Source organism: Bos indicus, chromosome 1 (assembly GCF_029378745.1).
Source record: "Bos indicus isolate NIAB-ARS_2022 breed Sahiwal x Tharparkar chromosome 1, NIAB-ARS_B.indTharparkar_mat_pri_1.0, whole genome shotgun sequence".
NCBI classification, from domain to species: domain Eukaryota; kingdom Metazoa; phylum Chordata; class Mammalia; order Artiodactyla; family Bovidae; genus Bos; species Bos indicus.
Window position 1 is genome coordinate 138,536,639 of NC_091760.1, and position 12,952 is coordinate 138,549,590.

Below are 12,952 nucleotides of genomic sequence, written 5' to 3' on the forward strand. Positions count from 1 at the left end.
AAACACGAGCTAAATTGTTCATGAATCCCTGGGTTGAGTGGTCCAACTGCCACTGCTCCTGATGAATGCTTTTTTCCTTTAGGTGATTGCTGAGGAATTATCTGGTAATGATGACTATGTTGAACTTGCCTTCAATGCACGGAAACTGGATGACAAGGTAAAGTGTTTGGCATCAGCCTTATTGAAGAAAGTAATAAAGCTAACACACAAAGCTTAATAAGATTTCCCCTCAAAGCTATTTTTTCCCTTTCAACTCACATTATTAAACAGATCAATGATTTCAGAGAGGATGGAAAGTAAGACTTCCCCCTAATTGAGAATCAGTTAATGAGAAGAAGGGAGGACTATAATTAAAACAATTTTATAATTAAGTTTATAATTAATAATTATAATTAATTTAATTTATAATTAAGACAGTTTTATTACACTAAGACTTCATTTGTTCCCAAATGCTACAGGTCACATGGCATAGGTGAATGTGATTTAAACCCATTGCTAGGAGCTTTTCAAAGGAAAAAAGAAGATGGGAAAGGGAATAAAAGTAGCATTTTTTAAGCATCATATTTGCAGGCATGGGGTTAAGAGCTTTTCAAGCATGATTACAGTTAATCATTCTTATAGCATCCATGTAACAGGTATTATTAACTCTGTTTTACAGATGAAGTAACAGGCTCAAAGATAAAGTAATTGTCTAAAGTCACTCCATGTGTTAGTCCAAATAATCCAAGAAATAGACACCAAGAAAGAGTTAATGATGCAAGCAGGATTTTATTAGGAGAAACGCCTGTGTAGGGAACACAAGAAGGAAATCTAGGAGAGCTGACAGGCCACAATGCAAGTCTGAATATAAGTAAAGAAGAGAGGGAAAGAGGTGGCAGTTTCTGCAACACCACGTAGTCTAAGGAAGATTCTAAAGAAGGTTCTAAGGAAGGAAGTCTAAGGAAGCCAGCAAGGAGTCCTGTGTGTCTCCCATGAGTGCCTTTATAGCCCCTACACACACAGCAATGGCTAGGAGCAGCCCCTGTGCAGCCTGGCCTCGGAACGAGGGCAGGACTGGATTTCGGAGTACAACAGCAGTGTTACATTCCCTAAGTGGGAGATCTGCAAAGCACATGCTGAAGGATACCCTGCTAGTTGGTGGTGACTCTGAGGACTCAGTCCCAGGTCAGCCTGACTTCCATCTGCACTCTTTCAGTTATATCTCACAATTTCCATGCAGCCACAGGCCATGTTAGTCTTGTGTATACAGAAAAAATCCTATGGATTCCACCCCTTTAAAAAAAATGTTTCCTATCCAACCATAACATCATATCCACCAGTGCATTTAGGCAATGGCACCCCACTCCAGTACTCTTGCCTGGAAAATCCCATGGACGGAGGAGCCTGGTGGGCTGCAGTTCATGGGGTCTCGAAGAGTTGGAGATGACTGAGCGACTTCACTTTCACTTTTCACTTTCATGCATTGGAGAAGGAAATGGCAACCCACTCCAGTGTTCTTGCCTGGAGAATCCCAGGGACAGAGGAGCCTGGTGGGCTGCCGTCTATGGGGTTGCACAGAGTCGGACACAACTGAAGCGACTTAGCAGCAGCAGCAGCCATTTTCCTAGCATACAACTAAACAGGCGATTTGGGGATGTGGCACTACTTTTTCAAACAATTGCTTGTAGGTGTTAGAAAAAGGAAAAACTTTTTTCACAGCTCCCCATAGTATTAAGCAGCAGCTCATATCCTGGCATAGTTCATTTTCATACACAAAGAGTATTCAGCCTAATTATGTGTTCATAATTCACTCTCTTATCAGTTCATTCATTCACTCCTTCATCATTCACTTACCAAACCTTTGTCGTGTGCTTGTCATGCATCTGTTGATGGGAAATGGGCATCCTTGGAGCCAGTCTTATATCCAAAACCTGTAATTCACCATCCAAGTGACACATCAATTTAAACAACAAATGACATAATGATACCAACGCTATAGGAGGATGATACATAATCAGAGTGTCCTGAAAAGGGAATCCATTCTGCCTTGGAATAGTAGGAAAGACTTTGTTCTTAAGAAGAAATCATAGTTGGATTTTTTTGTTATCCTGAGTGGATTGTGTGACACTTTCACAAACTGTCACCTTTTGACATTAGCTGAACGAGGTACTGGGAACTACAGAGTGCAATGGTGTCAATGGAGTGTAAGATCTTACCGCTCACTTCCTGTGATTATCAGGCTCTTTCTCTCTATCATCTTCAAGTTTCAGAATAATTCACCAGACTCCTTTGTAGTATCTTACCTGGGGACATTTTAAGCCATTGGGTCACAGTGTAGCACTTTTAAACTACTCACTTCATGGCTTCTCATGATTTCTTTCCACTTAGTCATGCACCCCAACTGATTTATTTTATGAGCAAGGGGAAATGGGGGTTTGTCAGTGGGCCCATCAGCTCTAAGGTGTATAAGCAGCTTCCCTTCATCCAAATAAGCACTTGCTCACAGAACTGAAAGATCCCCATCCACACCTACCATGGTTCTCAATGGCTGTGCCCACCCTGGACTGTGTAGATTGCTAATTACTGAGACCCCAATGACCTGGAGCCACAGACCACAGGTCTTCTATAATGAGGTTGGATCTTTCCCAGACTCAGGCACCCAAAGAGGAGTGGGCCCTGTTCAGAACAAAGCAGAAGCCACTGCTCCAGTGTGGACTAGGAGGTGAATGGTCTCAGATGGAGAGAGACTGTAGAGAGGAGGAGCAAGATGATACCATGAAGATCAGCTCACACAAACTCTTCAGGAAACAGGCTCAGCGAGCCCTGATGATTTTCACCAAGACACTGCTGCCTGGTTATTTATTGTTGCATCACAAACTACCTCAAAACCTGTTGACTTAGATTAACAACTACTTTTTTATATGTCATCATTTTGAGGGTCAGAAATTCAGGCAGGGTTCAACTGGGCAATTCTTCTGTTCCTTATGACGTTGACAGAAGTCACTCAGTTAGGGACTTCCCTTGTGGTCCAGTGGTTAGGAATTCACCTGCCAATGCAGAAGATGTGGGTTCAATCCCTGATCTAAGAAGACTCTACATTCTGTGGGACGACTAAGTCCATGCACCACAATTAAGGCGCCTGCACTCTACAGCCTGTGAACCATACCTACTGAAACCCATGCACCCTAGAGCCCATGCTCCACAACATGATAAGCTACTGCCATGAAAAGTCTGCCCACCATAACTAGAGAGTAGCCCCTGCTTGCTGCAACTAGAGAAGCGTGTGCCCAGCAACGAAGACCTAACACAGTCAAAAATAAATAACTAATAAAATTAAAAAGAGTTCACTCAGTTATACTCAGAGAAGGCAATGGCACCCCATTCCAGTACTCTTGCCTGGAAAATCCCATGGATGGAGGAGCCTGGAAGGCTGCAGTCCATGGGGTCGATGAGGGTCGGACACGACTGAGCGACTTCACTTTCATGCATTGGAGAAGGAAATGGCAACCCACTCCAGTGTTCTAGCCTGGAGAATCCCAGGGACAGGGGAGCCTGGTGGGCTGCCGTCTATGGGGTCACACAGAGTCGGACACGACTGAAGTGACTTAAGAGCAGTTATACTCAGCTGGTGGAAGAGCTTTGCTCACATGCTTGGCACGTAGGATTGCTAGATGGCTGGGATTCCCCAGGTTGGTCAGTCAGAGTGCCTTCATGGTGGTCTTAGGTTTATCACATTTTCTGTATGGTGGCTAGCTTGAGATATCATTCCAAGAGAAGACAGTGAAAGCTGTGTGGTCTTTCCTTTTTTTAATTTTTTTTTAATTGGAGGATAGTTGCTTTACAATGTTCTGTTAGTTTCAGCTGTACACAGCAGGGGAAGAAGATGGTAGGACAAATTGAGAAAGTAGCACTGACATAAAAACACTGTCATTTGTATGGCCTTTTCTGACCTAGCCTTGAAAGTCATGCATTATCCCTTCTGCTGCTTCTGTTGGTTACAAGTGAGTCATAAGGCTGCCCAGAGTCGAGGGGAGGAAAATGACTCCATGTCTTGGTAGGGGAGTGGCAAAATCATAATGCATAAAAAAACGTGTGGACATTGTAGTGGAAAATGCAACCTGCCACAGTATTTTTGTGACAGAATCAGAATAAGACAGGACAATTATTTCATGTCACAGCTAGTAAAATAGTTCCCAGAGCTTCTCAAGGAAGACCTCCTTCTAGCCTTAGCACCAAATGAAGTTGTCGCTCCCTTCCTGTTAACAGTTAAACTTATATCTATTAATTGACAAAATAGACCATGACTAAAAGCCACTGGGGTAAACAGCTCTCTTAATTTAAAACATTTTGCTAATTAGTATCACGAGAGCAACTAATTTCTACCTGCATTTGAAAAATTGCAGTATGAATATGCTATATCCAATTCAGAATAGTTATGGACATCTGGGCCCCCAGTCTCCTTGAAGTAATTCTCCAGTTATCCACATACCTCTGGTAGAAAACTCTGGCCTAATACAAATAGCCTTCTTTTACATATGAAAATGTCAAAGTTTAGGGATGTGAAATGACTTACCCAAGACCACAGACACTCACACCCACACTCACAGTCAGTGACAGAGAGAAACCCAATCAGTTTGTCCAACTACAATCTAAATCTTTTGGGGGGGCAGAGACTTAATGAACACAGGTTAGATTGGTCTTGGGCTGTGGAGAACTTGGTTATATTCCCATGTATTTCAGGGAAGAGGGGATCCAGGGAAGAGGAAGATGAGGGTATGTATGCTATTAGGAAGCACTCCTCAAGGTGTGGTCCCAGGTCCCAAGACGCTTTCAGAAGAATGTATAAGGTCAAAACCATTTTCATAGCAATGCTAGGACATTATTTTCTATCATCATTCTCATTCTGTCACATGTGTACAGTGATTTTCCAGAAACTACTGGATGCCTAGTATCCAGCATCACAAGTACTGATGCCTAGTATCACAAGAGATTGAATGCAGCAGCAGGTATGAGAATCCCACTGCCTTCTATTGATCCAGTCATTAAATTGATTTACAAAGTGTAACATAATGGCATTCTTCTGACAATTTTATACATTTAGAAAATATAATTATATTCCATTAAAATGCTATTTTATTATGATATAATGGGTTTATATTTATTATTTTTAAAATGATATAACAAATGAATATTTTAAAAATTTCTCAGCTTTAGCTTATAATGTGGTAAAGTATTGTTAGATATAATCCACATAAGCAAAAGCTCCTTGGTGTCCTCAATAATTTAAGTGTATAAAATGGTCCTAAGACCAAAAAGTTTGAGAACTGCTATTGTGGAGTATATTATTTTTGCAAACCATGAAGACAAGTAAATGCCTCTTTTCTTTTGATAGAAGTAGTTTAAAAAAAAAATTGCAGATCAGAATAATTCGTTTTTTCAGAGCTTATAATTGCTTTACAGTATTGTGTTGGTTTCTTCCATACATCAACATATATCAGCCATAGGTACACACATGTCCCCTCCTTCCTGAATCTCCCTCCCACCTCCCACCCCATCCCATCCCACTAGGTTGTCACAGAGCACCAGATTTGAGCTCCATGGGTCATACAACAAATTTCCACTGACTATCTAATTTTATATATGGTAATGTATATGTTTCAATACTGCTGCTGCTGCTGCTAAGTCGCTTCAGTCGTGTCCAACTCTGTGCGACCCCATAGACGGCAGCCCACCAGGCTCCACCATCCCTGGGATTCTCCAGGCAAGAATACTGGAGTGGGTTGCCATTTCCTTCTCCAATGCATGAAAGTGAAAAGTGAAAGTGAAGTCGCTCAGTCATGTCTGACTCTTAGCGACCCCATGGACTGCAGCCTACCAGGCTCCTCCGTCCATGGGATTTTCCAGGCAAGAGTACTGGAGTGGGGTGCCATTATCTCAATTAATCCTACCCTCCACATCCACATATCTACTCTCTATATCCGTGTCTCTATTGTTACCCTGCAAATAGTTTCATCAGTAGCATCTTTCTAGATTCTATGTGTGTGTGTGCTTAGTTGTGCCCAACTCTTTGCAGCCCCATGGAATGTAGCTATATATACGTTAATATGCAATATTTCTCTTTCTCTTTCAGACTTACTTCACTCTGTATAACAGGCTCTAAGTTTATCCACCTTATTAGAACTAAATCAAATGCTTTCCTTGTTATGGCTGAGAAATACTCCATTGTATATATGTACCATAATTTTTTTTATCCATTTATCTTTTGATGGGCACCTACTTGTTTCCATGTCCTATCTATTGTAAATAGTACTGCAGTGAACATTAGAGTACATGTATCTTTTTCAATTATGGTTTCCCCACTCTAGTACTCTTGCCTGGAAAATCCCATGGATGGAGGAGCCTGGTGGGCTGCAGTCCATGGGGTCGCTGCGAGTCGGACACGACTGAGCGACTTCACTTTCACTTTTCACTTTCATGCATTGGAGAAGGAAATGGCAACCCACTCCAGTGTTCTAGCCTGGAGAATCCCAGGGACGGGGGAGCCTGGTGGGCTGCCATCTATGGGGTCGCACAGAGTCGGACATGACTGGAGCGATTTAGCAGCAGCAGCAGCAGGGTATATGAACAGTAGTGGGATTGCTGGGTCATATGGTAGTTCTACGCCTAATTTTTTTTTCTAGTATAAATTTATTTATTTTAATTGGAGGCTAATTACAATATTGTATTGGTTTTGCCATACATTGACATGAATCCGCCACAGGTGTACATGTGATCCCCATCCTGAACCCCCCTCCCACCTCCCTCCCCATACCATCCTTCTGGGTCATCCCAGTCCACCAGCCCTGAGCATTCTGCATCATGCATCAAACCTGGAATGGCAATTCATTTTACATATGATAAAATATATATATGTTTCAATGACATTCTCCCAAATCATCCCACCCTTGCTCTCTCCCACAGATTCCAAAAGACTGTTCTATACATCTGTGTCTCTTTTGCTGTCTTGCGTACAGGGTTATCATTTTTTGAAGGAATCGCCATACTGTTCTCCAAAGTGGCTGTATCTTTTTACATTCTCACCAACAGTGCAAGAGGGTTCTTTTCTCCACACCCTCTCCAGCATTTATTCTTTGTAGATGTTTTAGTGATGGCCAGTTTGACAGGTGTGAGGTGATACTTCATTGTAGTTTTGATTTGCATTTCTCTAATAATGAGTGATGGAGCATCTTTTCATGTGTTTGTTGGTCATCTGTATCTCTTCTTTAGAGAAATGTCTGTTTAGATCTTCCACCTATTTTTTTTTTTTTTTTTGATTGGGTTGTTTGTTTTTCTGGTATTCAGCTGCGTGATCTGCTTGTATATTCTGGAGATTAATCATTTGTCAGTTGTTTCAACTTGCAATTATTTCCTCCCATTCTGAGGGTTGTCTTTTCACCTTGCTTATAGTTTCCATCATTGTGCAAGAGCTTTGAAGTTTAATTAGGTCACATTTCTTTATTTTTGTTTTTATTTTTATTGCAATGACCCAATGAGGTCAGTCGTTGCTGTGATTGATGTATGTTGAAGAGTGTACTGCCTATGTTTTACACTAAGAGCTTTACATTTCTGGTCTTACATTTAAATTTAAGTCTTTAACCTATTTTGAGTTTATTTTGTATAGGGTGTTAGGAAGTGTTCTAGTTTCATTCTTTTGCATGTAGCTGTCCAGTTTTCTCAGAACCACTTATTGAAGAGGCTGTCTTTTCTCCATTGTATATTCTTGCTTCCTTTGTCAAAGATAAGCTGCCCATAGGTGTGTGGGTTTATCTTTGAGCTTTCCATTTTGATCCACTGGTCTATATTTCTGTTTCTGTGCCAGTATCATACCATCTTGATGACTGTAGCTTTGTAGTATAGTCTGAGGTCAGGAAGGTTGAGACCTCCAGTTGTATTCTTCTTTCTCAAGATTGCTTTGGCTATTTGGGGTCTTTTTCCATACAAATTGTGAAATTTTTGATTCTAGTTCTGTAAAAAAAAAATATCATTGGTAGTTTGATAGGAATTGCACTGAATATGTAGATTGCTTTGGGTAGTATAGTCATTATTACAATATTGGTTCTTCCAATCCAAGAATATGGTATATCTCTCCATCTGTTTGTATGATCTTTGATGTCTTTTATCAGTGTCATAGTTTTTTGCATACAGGGCTTTTTTCTCTTTCAGTTCTGTTCAGTTCAGTTTCTCAGTTGTGTCCGACTCTTTGTGACCCCATGGCAGCACGCCAGGCCTCCCTGTCCATCACCAACTCCTGGAGTTCACTCAGACTCACGTCCATTGAGTCAGTGATGCCATCCAGCCATCTCATCCTCTGTTGTCCTCATGCCCCCAATCCCTCCCAGCATCAGGGTCTTTTCCAATGAGTCAACTCTTTGCATGAGGTGGCCAAACTATTGGAGTTTCAGCCTCAGCATCCGTCCTTCCAATGAACACCCAGGACTGATCTCCTTTAGAATGGACTGGTTGGATCTCCTTGCAGTCCAAGGGACTCTCAAGAGTCTTCTCCAACACCACAGTTCAAAAGCATCAATTCTTCAGCACTCAGCCTTCTTCAGAGTCCAACTCTCACATCCATACATGACCACTGGAAAAACCATAGCCTTGACTAGACGGACCTTTGTTGGCAAAGTAATGTCTCTGCTTGTTGGCAAAGTAATGTCTCTGCTTTTGAATATGCTATCTAGGTTGGTCATAACTTTCCTTCCAAGGAGTAAGCGTCTTTTAATTTCATGGCTGCAGTCACCATCTGCAGTGATTTTGGAGCCCAGAAAAATAAAGTCTGACACTGTTTCCACTGTTTCCCCACCTATTTCCCATGAAGTGCTGGGACCAGATGCCATGATCTTCATTTTCTGAATGTTGAGTTTTAAGCCAACTTTTTCACTCTCCTCTTCCACTTTCATCAAGAGGCTTTTTAGTTCCTCTTCATTTTCTGCCATAAGGCTGGTGTCATCTGCATATCTGAGGTTATTGATATTTCTCCTGGCAATCTTGATTCCAGCTTGTGCTTCATCCAGCCCAGTGTTTCTCATGATGTACTCTGCATATAAGTTAAATAAGCAGGGTGACGATATACAGCCTTGATGTACTTCTTTTCCTATTTGGAACCAGTCTGTTGTTCCATGTTCAGTTCTGACTGTTGCTTACTGACTTCCTAAGTATTTTATTCTCTTTGTTACAATGGTCAATGATAATGTTTCCTTAACGTGTATTTCTGAATTTTCATTGTTAGTGTAAAGGAATGCAAGGGATTTCTGTTTATTAATTTTATATCCTGAAACTTTACTATATTCATTGATTGGCTCTAGTAATTTTCTGGTGGAATCTTTAGGGTTTTCTATGTAGGGAATCATGTCATCAGCAAACTGTGTGTGTTTTACTTCTTCTTTTCCAATTCTGATTCCTTTTATTTCTTCTCTGATTTCTGTGGCTAGGACTTCCAAAACTATGTTGAATGATAATAGTGAGACTGGGCACTTTTGTCTTATTTCTGGTCTTAGAAGGAAATGCTTTCAGTTTTTCAGTATTGAGAATAGTGTTTGCTCTGGGTTTGTTGTATATGGCCTTGATTATGTTAAGGTAGGTTCCTTCTATGCCCACTTTCTGGAGAGTTTTTTTCATACATGGGCATTGAATTTTATCAAAAGCTTCTCTGTATGTATTGAAAAGTTCATATGACTTTTATCTTTCAATTTGTTCATATGATATATCACACTGATTGATTTATGTATATTGAAGAATTCTTGCATCTCTGGATAAAACCCGCTTAACCATGGTGTGAAGTCATTCAGTCATGTCCCACTCTATGCGACCCCATGGACTGTAGCCTCTGTCCATACAGAGAGGTGTAGACTCCTCTGCCCATGGGATTTTCCAGGCAAAAGTACTGGAGTGGGTTGCCATTTCCTTTTAATGCATTGTTGGATTCTGTTTACTAGAGTTTTGTTGAGGATTCTTGCATCTATGTTCATCAATGATATTGGTTCCCTGGTGGCTCAGACAGTAAAGTGTCTGTCTACAATGCAGGAGACCTGGGTTCAATCCCTGGGTCGGGAAGTTCCCTGGAGAAGGAAAAAAAAAAAAAAATATATATATATATATATATATATATTTGTGGCATATTTCTCTGGTTTTGGTATCACGGTGATACTGGCCTCATAGAATGAGTTTGGGAGTTTTCCTTCCTCTGCAATTTTCTGGAAGAGTTTGAGCAGCATATGTGTTAGCTCTTTCCTAAACTTTTGGTATACTTTGCCTGTGAGGCCATCTGGCCCTTGACTTTTGTTTATTGGAAGAATTTTTTATTACAGTTTCAATTTCAGTGCTTATAATTTGTTCATGTTTTCTATTTCTTCCTGGTTCAGTGTTGGAAGGTTGTACTTTTCTAAGAACTTATCCATTTCTTCCAGGTTATCCATTTTATTGGCATATAGTTGTTCATGATAGTCTCTTATGATCCTTTGTATTTCTGCATTGTCTTTTTTTGTTTCTAATTTTATTGATTTGAGTCTCCTCCTTTTTTCCCTTGATAAGTCTGGCTAGTGGTTTGTCAATTTTGTTTATCTTCTTAAAGAACAAGCTTTTAGTTTTAATCATCTTTGCTATTGTCTTCTTTATTTCATTTTCATTTATTTCTGCTCTGAACTTTACATTTGTTTCATTTCTTTGACGATTTCCATTCTTCTTTTCTAGTTCTTCTTTTTTAAGTGTTTATTTTTTGTCTCTCTTGTTTCTTGAGGTAGGCTTTAATTGCTATAAACTTCCCTGTTAGAACTGCTTTTGCTGAATCTCATAAGGTTTGGGGTGGTTATGTTTTCATTGTCATTTATTTCTAGGTATTTTTTAAAATTTCATTTTTGATCTCTTCAGTGATCTATTGGTTATTTAGAAGCATGTTGTTTAGCCTCCATGTGTTTTTGTTTTTTACAGTTTTTTGTTTTTTGTTTTTTTACCTGTAGTTGATATCTAGTCTCATACCATTGTGGTCAGATAAGATGCTTGCTACAATTTCAATTTTCTTAAATTTACTGAAGCTTGATTTGTGACCCAAGATGCAATGCATCCTGGATATGTTCCATGTGCACTTGATAAAAGTGTTTATTCTGTTGCTTTGGGATGGAATGTCCTGAAGATATCAATTAGGTCCACCTGGTCTAATGTGTGATTTAAGGCTTGTGTTTCCTTATTAATTTTCTATCAGGATGATCTGTCCATTAGTGTAAGTGGGGTGTTAAAGTCCCTCACTATAATTGTGTTACCATTGATTTCCTCTTTTATGATTGTTAGCATTTGCCTAATGTATTGAGGTGTTCCTATGTTGGGTGCATAATTTATAATTGTTACATCTTCATAATTTGTAATTGTTACATCTTCTTTTGGATTGATCCCTTGATCATTATGTATGGCCTTCCTTATATCTTGCAAAAGTTTTTAAAAATCTCAATTTTGTCTGATATGAGAATTGCTACTCCTGCTTTCTTCTGATTCCCATTTGCATGGAATATCTTTTTCATCCCCGACTGCCAGGGTCCAGCCCCGGTTGGATCCAGGGATTGCCTCGGGAGGACGGCTTTGGTGAAAAGGATAGATAAAAGGATAAAGAGATAAGGAAAGAATTTTGCAGTTGAGAAAATAGAGGAGAGAAAAGAGGCTGATATTCCTTGGTTTACACAGAAAGCCAATAAAGCCCCAGCATGGGACTTGCTCTGTTCACGTAGGCCACAGGCGCCCTCTCGAATAGCTGAAGGTGCTGCACCTTAGGCACCTTCTCGAGTGGGTCTTAGAAGCCCAGGCAGGAAAGTGAATGCAGAGGGCCCCTGTGTTCCAGGGAATCAGCCTGAAAAGGAAAAGGAAAGAGAAAGAACGACATGGGGAGACCAAGCTTGATGAGCATGGCCCACACTTTATTTTCCAAAGTAGTTTTTATACCTTAAGTTGTGCATAGAGGATAATGGAGGAGGGGGGTAGAGTCATGCAAGGTCAGCAGTCCTTGATCCTTATTGAAGCCAGGCTTTCTTTCTGCAAACTTATCATATACAAAAGCTTTAGGTGATTTACATCATCTTCTGGCCAGGAGGTCTGTTAACATTTTATGACCCTTTCTTCAGAAAACTTATTTTTCTCTAAAGGTGATTATTCTAAAGTTAGGTGCCACCCTCCGAAAGCATTAGATAAAGTTGCATTCCTATAGGGCAAAAGTATGGTGGGTTATAACAAGAAAAGAATTAACTCAAGGGTCCAAAGTTACAAACATTAAAGCTACTACTTACATTTCTATATACCAACTATATTAATCAATACACTCCCAGGGACACAGTAGGTAAGGGATATGGAAACTTGGCAGCAAGCATTGGCTCAACAAAGAAATCCACTACTAGTTCTATTCTAGCAATTATAACTCTCTTGAGAAGCTCTGCATTGTTAGAATATCTTAAGCTTCCTATGCCTCTTGTGGTTGGGAGGCTGTGAACAATCACATGCGTAGCTGCAGGAGTCTGAACAAACCTGTCAGGCAAGCTAGAAAGTCATCAGAGGGGTTTGAATTGAAACACTCCTATTATGCCCAGGAGACTTATTAACTAGAGTTTTAAGTTGATTGTCTTACAGAGAAAGGTGGTCGGGGATAGCCCCCCATTAATGTCAGAAGAGTTAGTGAAAGTCATGAAATAGTAAAACAGACAGATTTTGGTTTGGGGGTAGGTGCTCGGGCAGGTCCAGGGGGCCTCTCGAGTCCTGATTTGGCTTTGCATGTCAGGTCCTCTCTGCATGACCTTTGTCATGGGTGGGAACTCCCGTGCTGGCTCCCGGCACCTGACTTTCAGTCTGTATGTGTCCTTAGGTCTGAAGTGGGTCTCTTGTAGGCAGCATAAACACAGACTTTGCTTCTGTATCCATTTATCTAGTCTGTGCCTTTTGGTTGGGGTATATAATCCATTTA

The 12,952-nt window shown here is 40.4% G+C and overlaps 1 protein-coding gene across 4 annotated transcripts in view; it reads left to right on the forward strand.

Moving 5' to 3' along the window:
• Positions 1-12,952, forward strand: part of CPNE4 (copine 4) — a 686,364-nt gene that overhangs the window by 494,622 nt on the left and 178,790 nt on the right. For all 4 annotated transcript variants that reach the window (XM_070794756.1, XM_070794770.1, XM_070794775.1 and 1 more), the window contains one exon: positions 83-157. In XM_070794756.1, coding sequence (XP_070650857.1) covers positions 83-157 — 75 coding nt within the window. The remainder of the gene's footprint in view (positions 1-82; positions 158-12,952) is intronic.